Source organism: Coregonus lavaretus, assembly GCF_964263955.1.
Source record: "Coregonus lavaretus genome assembly, chromosome: 10".
NCBI lineage: Eukaryota > Metazoa > Chordata > Actinopteri > Salmoniformes > Salmonidae > Coregonus > Coregonus lavaretus.
In genome coordinates this window covers 54,887,858-54,902,422 of record NC_139997.1, presented here as the reverse complement: position 1 = coordinate 54,902,422, position 14,565 = coordinate 54,887,858, and the positions used below count along the sequence as shown (strand labels likewise).

Here is a 14,565-nt window from a genome sequence, read left to right as displayed (position 1 = left end):
GACAGGATTCTCTCAATTGTGCATCTGTAAAAGTTTGTGAGGGTCTTATGGGCCAAGCCACATTTTTCAGCCTCCTGAGGTTGAAGAGGCACTGTTGGCGCCTTCTTCACCACACTGTCTGTGTGGACCATTTCAGATTGTCAGTGATGTGTACGCTGAGGATCTTGAAACTTTTCACCTTCTCCACTGTGGTCCCGTCGATATGGATAGGGGCGTGCTCCCTCTGCTGTCTCCTGAAGTCCACGATGAGCTTCTTTGTTTTCTTGACGTTGAGGGAGAGGTTATTTTCCTGGCACCACTCTGCCAGGGCCCTTACCTCCTCCCTGTAGGCTGTTTCGCCATTGTTGGTAATCAGGCCTACTACTGTTGTGTTGTCTGCTAACTTGATGATTGAGTTGGAGGCGTGCATGGCCACGCAGTCATGGGTGAACAGGGAGGACAGGAGGGGGCAAGCATGCACCCTTGTGGGGCCCCTGTGTTGAGGATCAGCAAAGTGGAGGTGTTGTTTCCTACCTTCACCACATGGGGGCGACCCGTCAGGAAGTCCAGGACCCAGTTGCACAGGGCGGGGTTCAGACCCAGGCCCCCGAGCTTAATGATGAGCTTGGAGCTTTACAATGAGCCGGTCCTCCTTTAGCGCCCCCCACCAGCCTCCTCTGGAATGTATATGTTTTTAAATAACATTCTTAGATCATTCTTTGAACGTTAGTAATGTTTTCTTGTGTTTTTAATGTTCTGAGAACATGACTTTAAATAGAATCATGAGGAAACCTGTATAGAAAACGTTATGCTGAATTACTGAAATTCCCACAGAAGAACGTTGTTTCTTAACGTTCTCTGAACTATTTGAGAACATTCCCAATGTCAAACCAGTTGGAGAACATTCCAAGAACATGACCAAAATTGAAATGAAATGTAACCATGTTTGAACTTTCTGTTAAAGTAATGAAATGTCAAGAAAATAACGTTTATTTGTCAAGTTCCTTAAATGTGCTGAGAATGTAGGACAACCACCCTCTCACCAAGCTCTAAGAAACATATGGTTCTCAGAATGTTATGTGCTAGCTGGGTAATGATTTAAAGCCACATGAAACCATCCCTTATAGTGACACTCATTATTTAGTGATATGGAGGTGAACAGAAGGTACAGTTAATATTGACATTCCTGGAATAACCCCTCGGAAACATGTCTGCACAATCTGTTGCAAAGACAAGCAATTTTCAACTCACCTTTCCTGAAATACTGCCCATTTTATTGGATTAATTTTTTTAAGCCCTCAAGTCACTATATAGGCAGGGAGAACTTCCCTCATCCACTACATACCCACAATGCTATGCTGTTGTAGAGCGTTATAAGGCAATTGGTGTGATTACTTATGATCTTAAGCAAATTGAATCACAGAAGAGACACATACATACAGCACATTCCCTTTACATTTATTCCATTTATAGAGTCATTGTTTAGTGGATATGTAATGTATTAGTATACGTGGGTGTGTACGTATGGTAGTAGTCAAATGTTAATTTCAGCACTATAGTACCAGCATGATGAGTCAACCAGAATAAAGAGATTCCAACAAGTGTCACCTCAGAGTTTGTCTAAACTGGTCCGCTGTTCTATAACCCTCAGTTATATTCCATATCACCTCCATCTTTCTTTTTCAAGTAGCACGCCACAGTGCTTTCCATTATCATTAAGATAAAGTGCAGGTCGAGCATAACAGCTTATTAAAGGACAGTTTCCTCAACGCTCATCACAACTAGCATCTTTATGATGTCCGATCTGCATCGATATCATGATTATGTGCTATTTAATGGTATAGCTGGATATGGCTGCTATTTACATGGTGTGTCCGCTCTGCCACCACCAGCACCAATATATTGGTTTGTTTATCACATAGGAACAGAACATCAGAGAAGGCCCACGCCTCATTAAAAGGCTGTGATGTCATTACATTTATTGTCAATATCCGCTTGTTATCACAGCAGCACGGTGTCGGGCTATTTGGGGAAATGTTTCCTCTCTCTATCGCTCTCTATTTCACTCACTCACTCCTTCTCTCTATGTCTCTTTCTCTCCTTCCATCTCTCTCTGTTGCTCTCTCTCACAGATTAAGCAAAGCTCCAAGGATGCTGTGTGTGTGTCGTGTGGAGGTAATTACCTGCACAGACATGGAACAGAACAAAGCAATCAGGGAGGGGCCCTAAATACAGGGTCTAGACTTGGTGTCTCTCTCTATTTCTCTCTCTCCTTCTCTCTCCCTCTATCTCTTCTCTCCCCCCCCACACACCCTCTCTCTCTCTCGCTCTCTCTCTCTCTCGCTCTCGCTCTACCTTTTATTGTTTGGCCCTGAAAACAACTTCAAACTCAATCAATTTATGTAAGAAAAATACACAAAAGATGCATTGCATTATGTTCTCTTTATTTTCCAAGAATACATGAGATAAGATGAAATGCTTTTGGTAACAGTCAGATGTCTATTGTATTACATATACAGAACATCTGTTTATACGCTGAGAAGCATGAACATACCTAGCTGTCATAATGCTGAGATCAGCTAACCAAACAATCCAGTAACTTCCACGTCCTCAGTTTTTAAGACGCACTACGTTCATGTCTGCTCAAAAAATAAAACATAGACAATAGTTCTGGATGTAGAGAAACAACAGACTTCTAACACGGCCTCGTAAAGAGACAGTGGGTCTGACCTCCCGTAATAGCTTCCTTTGAAGACATTTAGATAGTGCTTGTAATCATCCTAATTGATTGTAATAAGGCACCAGGGGCATATTGTTTTTCTGTGGGAGAGAGGCTTTGAGAGCTACAGTATAATTTAGTTAATGACAGCCATTACTCCAAAGCCAAACAGTGTCACTCACTAAGTCCTCTTTAGGTCAGCCTGTGTAGACCATGTAATTTCACTCCAATATGTACAAGCTAGGTGATTACAAGCAAATTATGTGTAAGTGCAACACATACACTTATTATCAACAACAATCAAATACATGACCTTGGCATCGATGACTACAAGTAAATATAACTGCCGGAACATGTGGCATGACATTGCTGTTCTCATTCACAGGTCAACCTTTTATGAATAATTAATTCAAAAATCACGTACAAAACCATGTCATTAATCTTGGTTGAAACCTTTAATTGCAGAGGTTAGCCTCTCTCTCTCTCTCTCTCTCTCTCTCTCTCTCTCTCTCTCTCTCTCTCTCTCTCTCTCTCTCTCTCTCTCTCTCTCTCTCTCTCTCTCTCTCTCTCTCTCTCTCTCTCTCTCTCTCTCTCTCTCTCTCTCTCTCTCTCTCTCTCTCTCTCTCTCTCTCTCTCTCTCTCTCTCTCTCTCTCTCTCTCTCTCTCTCTCTCTCTCTCTCTCTCTCTCTCTCTCTCTCTCTCCTTGTTTGTGCATCTGGAGTTGATCAGCCCATTTCCTGGATAGTATTACAGTGAACAATTATGTTCAGATCAGGAGACAGCAGTACTTAAAAGGCCTGAAATTGCAGGGGGGAAACCAGTAGATGAAAAGGTGGCAGATATGTCCTATCACTGTAATGAAATCAACCTGACTGTCCTTTAGAGGACTAACACAACACACTGTCACCACTCAGCTTTACCACAGACAGGAACGGTAATAATCACATTCACCACCAACACAAACAAACAGCCTCGCAGGCTGCCACAAAGGAAATGGATGAGACTGAACTAACATTACATTTTATAACCTCTTCAATGCTCTTGAGCATTGAGGACCAGTTTAGAACCGCGACAAGCAGGCCAAGCAACCATAATGAGATGAATAATGCAACTATTTGGAGAGAAGATAGCATTCATCTTAAGCTACAACAGGAACATATACAAAGATCTTAGAACTCTCTGTATTAGGGTCCTATGTGAGGCCGTAAAAGCAGGGCATTGGTAATTGCAGAGCTGCCAATCAATTACAGCCCAAGTATCCCCTGTTTCAAAGGCGCACACCGGGGCCCTGACATTTGAACTTGTGGGCGGAGGGTCCCGGCCAGGCCCCAGTGGCAATCTTCTCTCCATGGGGGCCGGGTGGAGACAAGATGGGGGTGGGGTACAGGGGGGACGGGGGGGGGGGCGGGGGCAGAGGGGCTTGTCCCACTGCGCCTGGCGTCTCTCTTTCTCATTAAACAGCGGCAAGTCAGAGGTGCACGTCTGCCCTGGCCAGGGGGCAGGAAGGATCGTATTAATACAGAGACGCTCTCTGCCCGGGTGTCAGGTGACATGGTTTAGCACCTCATTTTGCGTCCCTTCAGTCTCTTTTATGATTGGTCCCTAAACCATTAAGATAACTTTGATGTTTGGTCTTCCTTACTTGCTGGAGTCATTTGTTTATTCTCTTAAGTGCTTTCTTTATGGTTCGGAACCACTCAGCACATGTCAAATCAATACTTTTGGACTAAAGGAGAACCATGGGCCAGCTGAAAACAGACAAACATACTAGGATACTAGGCTAGGATGTTGAGATTACATCTTCTGAGCAGTCAAGGACTATGGTTGGTTTGTCTGCTGGGAAAGTTGTGGCCCTTCAAACCATCAGACACCATCGACTTTTAACGATGCTATGATTTCGCTTTCAGAGATTCCTGCTTTGTTTTTGTTTTTTGTTTAGAGGTACATTTCCCTGAAATCTGGAAACCGCCTCACAAACACTCATCCTTGCCTGCCCATTTAAAAACAATTACAGCATCTCAATACCACTACAAAATAACAAGCGTTGGTTGATTTGTTTTGTACCCCTGTCGTAAATGAAGAGCCGTCACACATCATCAAGACATTGTCTGTCAGGAATCAAAGGATGTTAGAGAGAGAGAGAGAGGCCCATTGGTTTACTCCTCCCTCCCCCAGGCTGACACGGAAACTGGAGTCATGAACACGGTGAGTCATAAAACCTAATGGCTCCATCAGCCGGGATGCAGCAGATGGGCTCTGATCCTGCCCTGATTACAGAGCATGGCACATCTCCAGGCCTTTAATTTGAGGGCTCCAGCCCAGACCCAAGGAGCTCCACTCCTCAACAATGTTTTTGTTTAGAATGGGAACCCTGCTTGGGTTGAGTTGAGGCCTCTTGGCGCTGGCATTGCCCTCCTATAGATCTTCACCCATTATTGGAGCATTGTCTCTGCAGACTCTGGTAGTGGTTGCCTATCGGTCATGAGTTGCCTGTAAGGCCTACACTCCCTGAGCTCTTTGCTGTAACACCTCGAACCGGTAATTGCGATGGGTAATGACTAGTCGGTAAAGGGAAGAATGCACACCTCTTATATATGTTGGACAGTGATGTTTCAGTAGGTGTTCTATTTAAAGGCCCTAACTTTCTGAACCCTGTACAATAGCTATTTTATGAAATGGTAGTAATGGCTGATAATGATGGGTTTGGAGCCGTTGGTGTGGAGTAAATATATGGAACTTAATTGGTAGTGAATTACACAGTACCACAGTATATCATTGTCAGGGAGAGTTCCAAAAATGATTGGAGGTGGCGCTTGGCCAGAAGACTATTTCCCTGAGTGAACAGGTTTGCCAAAATACTACACGCATCCACTGAGAGTTACCTCTTTGTTGGCAATGTGCATCGTTTCTATATCACCTTTACAGCTATGAATAATGCTAAAAAAACACAACCAGCTGATTGCTGCCCTGCAACCAGCAGCTGACTTAACCACAACAATGGAGCCGAGGCTAACAACAGATTGCATCTTCTTCAGATGTCATTAGCAAAGTGAGCATCAATTTTTTTACATTGCAGGATCATTCTTTACCTGCTGAATAGCAGTCTCCTCTGCTAGCAGCTAATTGGAGCTGGCGCCATCCACCTATTGAAGGTAGTAATTTAGATTCATTGCAGCTAAAGCGTGGTTGAAAGAGCTCCTGAACACTAATTAAGGTGTTAATGAAAACAATGTGATGACAGCGATTGGTTTAAATGAACGCCCATCATTTTAACATGCTCTGCAACAAGGTGCCTGACCTTTCTGGAGAGAGAGGGCTTCTACACAGGACTTGTTTTTCAGGCCAATATGCAGTATTATTGTCAGGTATTATGCACCTTATATCAGGTAAATAAATTTTTCGGTATGTGAGAATAAGAATACTATACTGAAAATAAGTGGTATCTGGGCAAATAATGTATTCATTGTCAGTATATCACTTGTAACAACACTCTTTCCATGTTCTTACCACTTTATTGTGTGTCATAATGTAAAGTCCACCCTTTTTTTCCATAGTTTCAAATATTGGTTCAGGGTTATATTCTGATTATCAAAAATCATCACTTCTTATTTTGCAAGATTTATGTTTCTGTGCAACAATAGAGACAATACAGTGAAGTATTTAAGTATTTGGCCCAGTAACAAACCTACCAAGAGAGATGAACTTTTAATAATATGGTACATTCCTACTTTCATATCAGTGGAGGCTGGAATGGAGTGAATGGAATGGTATCAAACACACATGGTGTTCATGTGTTTGATACCATTCCATTCACTCCATTCCAGCCAATAAACTCCATTCCAGCCATTATTATGAGCAGTCCTCCCCTCAGCAGCCTCCACTGTTTCACATGTTAAAAACTATACCAATCTTCCAACATTACACATGAGTTTATCGATTGAGAATCCTTAAAAGTATCAGTATGCATTTAGCGTGCTTTGGGGTCAGAGTGTCCATAAAGTGGGCCCAATGGCTGTGTAAACACACTGTGAGTGTAAGAGACCCAGTTTATTACACCCTCCCACATTTCACCACTTCAAAGTGCAGACTGTAATTAAATGCTCGAGGTGTGTCCAAACATACCAACAAAACCAGAAGCTGTCTTCTGATGTTTTTCCTCCGCATTTCAGGCAGATTGTTTTCTCCCCCCTTTTTTATCAGGCCCAAAGAGATTATGTTAAAAAGGAAGGATTTTTCTGAGGGCCCTAGACTACCAACACTCAAGGGGATTCCTCCTGCTGAAAATCTCCTTGGTCTATGTTCGGTTTGTACACGGCTTCAGTCACTCTCTGTCATTACTCACATATCAGAGTTTCCACAGCATTATTGCATTGAGCTGACTATAGGCTACATGCAGTTTACATGTCTCACTACCACGTAACCCTGTGACAGGCTGTGTGTAGCAGGGCCCGGGACTGTGATCGACAAGGTGCCTGAGGGTGGGGGCGTGACCAGAGCAAGTGGGGAGGTGACTCCTGAGTGGAGCCGCAAAACTGCAACAGTTTCTCCCCTGAGGAGCGAGGCTTTCATCTGCCCGCTCACTGGCGCCTTTGCAAACCTCAGATTGTCTGTGAAGTCACCCTGTTTAATAACGTACAGTCTCATGGGAACAGCGCCCTCACTCAGTCCCAGCCCTGTAGGCCCCCAGGCATGAACACACACACACACACACACACACACACACACACACACACACACACACACACACACACACACACACTGCTCTTACCAGTCAAACTGGGCAGCTGAGTTTGGGATAGACCTTGTGATTATCAAATAGTGGCTGTTTATTTCCAGTGGAACAATTTGTAAAGCTTTTTGTGTGGAAATGTAATATTACATAATGAGAGAAACACATTTTATCATAGTTCATTATTGTCAGGAATGTGATTAAAGTTTTTGTTTGATCACAGTAACTTATTTGGCTATTGGAATCTGGGCTTTGAATCTTGAAAACATAACTAAAGTAACTGAGAAGATATTTTAGCACTGAGCAAATTCTGTAGTCTACTGTATTATTATAGGTACAGCTGTTATAGGTAAAGTCATTTTCATTTCAACACAGCCTACTGTAGGGATCAATGATTTTTACAGAAACATTTTGTAGAAATCATAAAGGGATCAATTGAGGGGATCAGATTAATAACATTAAATGGACATAAACATACTGTATCTGGGTAGGATATGTTGCACCATCTGTTGTAGACAACCAAGATTATCCACCTGGAACTGATGAATGTAGTCTGATGTTTTTAATAAAAACACAAAATCTGCATATGGTGTGAGTAAGTATTTTGGCAGTCTAAAATATTTGCTGGAATAATGAAACAGTGATACAATTGAAAGTCAAAATGACATAGGGCAATTCCACGTAAATGTGTTTTTGTCAAATGTTTATTGGACATTGTTAAATGTAGTCATTGTGCATACAGTTGTATGGTTTGTTTAACTTTGCATTCAAATCTGAGTCTCAGAATCACTTGCAATAACATTGTTTAATGGTAGATTAATTCAAGACTGCTCTAAAGACTGTCCCTCCAAAAAATGTATGTGGTGGTATTCACACTTCTTCAAAGGTCATGAATATTTGATTTAGAATAGCTAGGCCTACTTGGTTTAAAGCTAGAATGCTTAATTCAAACAATAACAAAGCGCACACCCCGCCTCAGTTTTTGGTAAAAAGCCGAGGGATGGGCCTGGAGAAATGTAACCACTCTCAAATGAATAGACAGAGCTATGGACGCAAGGACTGACCATCCATGATATCAACATTATAGTTATAACCATGTTTTGAGGCTATAAAGTGTTTTTTCTTTACATTTACATTGTTTACAAACAGTAAAATAAGCTTATATTTTGGGTTTCCTGGTTGTTAAAATTCTAATAATTCCCTTAATTTAAGTTTATGTGACAAAACAAGCAAGTATAGAGTAGAGAATCATTGTACCATCTAAACCACAGTGAAATGCATGATATTTTCCATAACCAAAAATATTGTATTTTCAGCTGTTTGAAACATAAGAACAGGAAGCATAGAACTAGCATGTCATTTATATGTGGATTTGGTGGGGTCACCCAAAAAGTGACATATTGCAGCTTTAAGAGTGCATGATAAAGACTAGGGCTGCAAGAAAGCATTTTCCCACCAAATGTGTGTATCCTGGTTTGAGGTACCAACAACGTTTTACAATCAGGAAAAGGCACATCCCAAGAGAGATTGTTCATCTGTGTTTATCTCTTTCATAATTGGCCAGGTGGCAGTTGTAAATGAGAACTTGTCCTCAACTGGTTTACCTGGTTAAATAGAGGTGAATTTTATATATATATATATGCATGGGGCCTGTGTTTACATCTCTTGAGGTTAGGTTTGAAGTAATCCGTCACAGTAAATGCATGTGATATCCTGCATATATTTTTGAACCCTTGTGTGACAGACCAATGATTTGTAACAAGGTCCTCGCCTAAATTTAGGCAGCGCTGCGATTGGCCGAAAGTTCCACTGGTGCCACGTGATTACTTTACTTACCCCACACTTGACAGCCTGGGTCGCGATTCTCTCAACGCCACCTGTAGCTGCGACTGTCAGTCAGTCTTGCCGTGTGCCATTGGGACATACTTCGGTGGAAATGTCTACCCATGTGAGTTGGAGGGATAGCAGTTCATCGGAAGAGGACAGCCGACCCGAGCGGGAGAGGACGATGGATGACCGCAAAACTCAAGTGACTAAACACCATCATCCCTTCAGTGTGGAGGCTATAATGTCGGGTAGAAACACTCATAGTGAGTTTACAAGCAAACCCGACAATGTCTCTGTGGTTACATTTTCAAAGACTCAGAACTCTCCGTTCCTGTGCAGAGAGACATATAGCCCTCCCGAGGGAATCCGAAAGCACTTTGTCCCACCATCGCCCGTAAAGTCGGAGTCCTCCGAGCCGGATGACTGTGCTCCCTGGGTTACGAGCCCAAGATTCTCAGCGCAAACTCGTGAGTAACTTTTGGAGACTCACGTGAGAGAATTGAAATGAAATTGTATATACAAATCTGCTTCTTTTAAGTAATTGGAACAGATTTAGAATATTTATACATGTGTACTTCTTACCTCACTATTTATCATAACTTTTTATTTAGAGATAAAAAATAAATTAAAATACAAATCAAATTGACCCAATGAATTGGTATGTGCTGTCTCACAATATTGCATGGCTATAAATTCAATGTATTTGACAGGGTGTACACTAAAATGCTTGTTGCAAGTACTAACTTATGTATAGGCCTAATTCAATTAGGCTATATCTGAATGCTTGTGTAGAAGAAAAAATACATACCATAACTTAAGTCTTGACATTCAATCTATTAAACCAATCTGTGAAAAATAAGTATTAGGAAAAGCATTTGGGCAGGCCTGGTCTTCTTTACAACATGATTTGAGTTAATAAATGGCTTACTGTGGGTCTTACACTAAACTTAATCTTTAATTTGAAAACAATATTCAACCATTTGTATTCTTAATTTGGAATATTAAGATGTATTTCTATATATCTTTTTTTGGCATATCAGGCAGGTCTTCAAACCCTTAAATTGATTTGTGTGCCTTATTTGCTATATCCACATACATTTTAGTTTATGTGGTTTGTGTGTAATTGTCAGCATTGCTTAAAATCAAGCCAACAAATAACAGTAATCTCCTCCCTTGATATGTGTTTCCATTACAATGTTTGACATTTCCATTTTACAATGCATCACAACAATCTGAGTCTAAACTGTTGAATGGGTCAGATATTACATTTCTGCTCAAAATCGGTCTATTTTATGCAAAGAAAATGTTAATTTCATATATGGTCACTCACATGTACAGCGCTTGGGTAAACTAGTAGACCTATGTTTAAATTTCAGAGTTTTAAATAGCTATCAGCCTCCAACCAAATACCTTAGGGCACACTCAAACAGTTTTCTCTCTAACATTGTTAGATTATATATCAGAATGATGTGATAATACTACAGACTTTCTACCAGGATATTAAGTACATTTTACTTTCTTACTCAAGTATCCATTTGTTAAATTAAATCTCTCTCTCTCTCTCTCTCTCTCTCTCTCTCTCTCTCTCTCTCTCTCTCTCTCTCTCTCTCTCTCTCTCTCTCTCTCTCTCTCTCTCTCTCTCTCTCTCTCTCTCTCTCTCTCTCTCTCTCTCTCTCTCTCTCTCTCTCTCTCTCTCTCTCTCTCTCTCTCTCTCTCTCTCTCTCTCTCTCTCTCTCTCTCCAGGGCAGGTGAGTCCTAGCTGTCCACTGAGAAAGCACAAGACCAATAGAAAGCCTCGTACTCCTTTCACCACCTCCCAGCTGCTGGCTCTGGAGCGTAAGTTTCGTCAGAAGCAGTACCTGTCCATCGCAGAGCGGGCCGAGTTCTCCAGCTCTCTGACCCTGACTGAGACCCAGGTCAAGATCTGGTTCCAGAACCGCCGGGCCAAGGCCAAGAGACTACAGGAGGCCGAGCTGGAGAAGCTCAAAATGGCTGCCAAACCCGTGCTGCACCCGGGCTTTACGTTACCCATGCCCCTGGGTGCCCAGCTCCACACAGCTGTCTCCCTGTACGGACAGTCTTACCCCTACCACCGACCAATGCTGCCCCTCTCACCTATGGGACTGTATGCTACACCGCTGGGCTACAGCATGTATCACCTATCACGATGATAGAGAGGAATATAAGTTTGTTCTGTTGATATTAGTGTTGGACACTTGGACATCACTCTTTTTAATACTATATTTTTCTCCTTGCTACAAAAACAACACTGAAATGGAGATGATTTTCTTTCATAAACACACCCGGAAAATACAGTGCCTCACTCACCAAAGAGCCTTAAAGACCTCAATGAATTGTTTTCTGGTTTCTTGTTTTTCTTCTGTGGATGGATGATATTGATTTGGCTATCCAGGCTACATCAACTAGTGGTTCTGTTTTACTTTATGTAATATATTCCAATGCAAATGTTCCCTTTATCCAATTGTCTCTATGGTATTGATCAAATGTAGTTGTATTACTGTCATTACACTTGTCAGTATCTAGCATAGAAGATTCAGCTAAGGTCTGATTATCATGATTCTGTTCGCGCCGGGGTGGATCCAAACTTCAGCTCTGCCTTGTTTTACCACTCCTTGAAAACAGAAAGATAGGTTGGATTTCAGACCGCTTTCATTCCATACCGAAGGGTTGTCTTTGTTTTTTCATAAACTCAACCTCAACTAATTCAAAATTGTTGCTATTTTTACTAATTCAAAATTGTTGATGTTTTTACATTAGATTTGACTAGCAACAAATTCTATTCAGCACTTCTGTTTCATAAGACATATTTTAGTCTTCATTTAATTTGTGTATACTTATTTATTATACTTTCACTCTACAATGTTTATGCTGGAAATGAATTTATTGTGTGATTCATGTTTCATATTTATAACATGCAGCTCAAATGTGGCAAAAGTTTCTGACAAATGTTATTTATAGCTTTTATTCTTTCATCTGAAGGTTCCATTGGAAGGAGCTACAGTATGCAGTTTTTATACATGTTTTTAATATCAGTAATGTATCTCATTTGCATGGACCAAAATTAAAAAGGCTTTTAAAACATGTTTGCTTATTGAGATATTATGTAAGTAAGAATATGTTGTATCTACACTATCTACATCTTTGAAATTGAACATTACCTACATTTTTTAATATGGTTGCATGGTGTGGTATGGTTGCATGGTTGCTAATGTTAATGTCAATATTTGACCAACCCTCAAATGTAAGCACTAAAAAGTCAGGTATCCAGATAATTCCAGATATTATTACACTTTTGTAAACTATATCAGTGAATGTCATTTTAAAACAATGTTTGATGAAGTTTTGGTGATATTTGCAGTGTTCTGCTTCCAGTAAGTAATATTATTTAATTAATTTCATGTGATGATATTGTCTTAATGTCAGTTGGAATGGAGAACTACAGTCCCAAACCATAGCATCTACACTATACCATCTCTCTCCTCTCACCTCAGCCCTTAATGTTCTGAAAGCATTAAAGCACTAACTTCAGCAAGAATCTGTGGAACGATAAGTAAAGCTGTACCTGTGTCATCAAACACTGCAGTGCGTCATACCTTTGGGTTATTTCAATGACAAAAGTTGTTGGTCTACTGCAATTTAAACTCGCCAGGTTTTAGATGGCAGTAGTAGACCTATTACTTCACGAGCAGCACTCTCAGGACTAATTGACCTTAATGTTATTGGGTTTTAGTCTACTGTATCCGGCTTCTACTGCACTTCTACTTGTGTGAAACACCATTGGTTTGGAGAGCCAGATTGGTCATGTTTTATGGTCCTCCTTCCTGCCTTGCTATATATCATTCATCAGGGGACTAACCCCATAAAGGTGGCTGCCTTTGTGGCAATTGTAAGAGCTGCTTACAATTTTCGTGTGACTTTGATGTAATGAGGAAATCATTTATAGGCAGCACTCTATTTATGAGCTTCCCTTTAATCAAAACAAGGCAGCCAGGCAAACCCTCAGCGCAGTCAAGCAATCAGTTTAATGAATAGCAGATTGGCAGAGATGTTCAAGGATCTTTTTGGAAATGTCAGGTTGGCGCTATATTACTTGAGGGAGTAGTTCTTTAGCTATTGAAACAATGTTCTATATTTGTACTAAATAAAGGGTTTCACCATTATTGTGATTTATTGTGATGCTATGCTATTTTGACCTTTTGACCATCAATGCAACGTTGAACAACTCTAGAGGCAGAGGATATATGACATTTCAATGTTTGGGAACTTGTCATTCAACCAAGGAGAGTGTATACTTATACTTCCTCTAGTGGTGGTGTTGGAAAGGGCACCTTGGGAACAAACTGCTGAGGTGGATTTCATGACCAAGGTTCTCGGTAGGTGGTGCTATCTGATTCCAATTGAAAAGGTAAATTGAGAATGGCAACAAACACACCCACACTCACTCATTCACTCTCACAAACAAAACACATTTTGCATTTGCATGTAATGTATTACATACTGTATATGTGTGTACAAATGGTGGACCGGTTGCATTCTTGAATATTCTGATTATATTTTTTATTTTCATAAGATCATGTTTGGTCAGAAATAAGTATTGTGAACAAACATTTTGAAGTTAGTATTGGCCGTTGCCTTGTGTTTGTTTTCATAAAGACTGTATGAGCCCATTTCTTTCCTCTTGGTGAAGAACCTCAGGAAGCTGCAAGCCCAGCATTTGGGAAACATAAGTGTGTACTCTGTTTATTAGTCTGAGGCACTGTTCCACACAACAGAGCACACATTGTTCCAATGTATTTTTAATGTAATCTCTCTATCTCAGGGCCGGTTCCAGGCATAAGCCCTTTTTTGGGGACGGGGAACTCAGTTGGGGTCTCAACTTACTACTGAGAGTAAGAACAGTAGAATACACCAGGTGCAATTTCGAAATTTGGTTGTGCATCAGCAGTTTTTCTCTTGCTATGTCAGTCAATGAAAGTCACTCAATTATCCATGTCAGCTAACAATTGTTAGATTTGTAGTTAGTCTAGCCAGCTACATTATCTAAACTTGTACTAATCATGGCTGAATACCTACCGTGTACTCAGGGCATGTGCCCAGGGGCCCTGACCTCCAGGAAGCCCCCATTGGTTTTGTTAGTCACTCTCAACCAGATATCATATTATCATGGCATAAGTCATTACAAAATGTGTAGAATTGAAGGAAATCTGCTTTAAAACATAAATGTTTCCCTCCACCGTCAAGAGGGGGGCCACTAAAATGTTTTACCACGAGGTGGGGCGCCCCCCAACCA

At 41.0% G+C, this 14,565-nt stretch overlaps 1 protein-coding gene across 1 annotated transcript; it reads left to right on the top strand.

Annotated features, from left to right (window-relative positions):
- Positions 1-9,286: 9,286 nt before the first annotated feature.
- msx2b (muscle segment homeobox 2b) lies at positions 9,287-13,440 on the top strand. The gene is made up of 2 exons (XM_084170246.1): positions 9,287-9,721; positions 10,998-13,440. Exons 1-2 carry the CDS (start codon positions 9,364-9,366, stop codon positions 11,423-11,425), a joined length of 786 nt encoding a protein of 261 aa, XP_084026372.1. The 5' UTR covers positions 9,287-9,363; the 3' UTR covers positions 11,426-13,440.
- The last annotated feature ends 1,125 nt before the right edge of the window (positions 13,441-14,565 follow it).

Excerpts from the sequence above, each read along its gene's own strand:
- msx2b (XM_084170246.1), top strand. The coding sequence starts at position 9,364 with ATGTCTACCCATGTGAGTTGGAGGGATAGCAGTTCATCGGAAGAGGAC. Across the intron at positions 9,722-10,997 it reads AAGATTCTCAGCGCAAACTC|GGCAGGTGAGTCCTAGCTGT; the intron begins GTGAGTAACTTT and ends CTCTCTCTCCAG.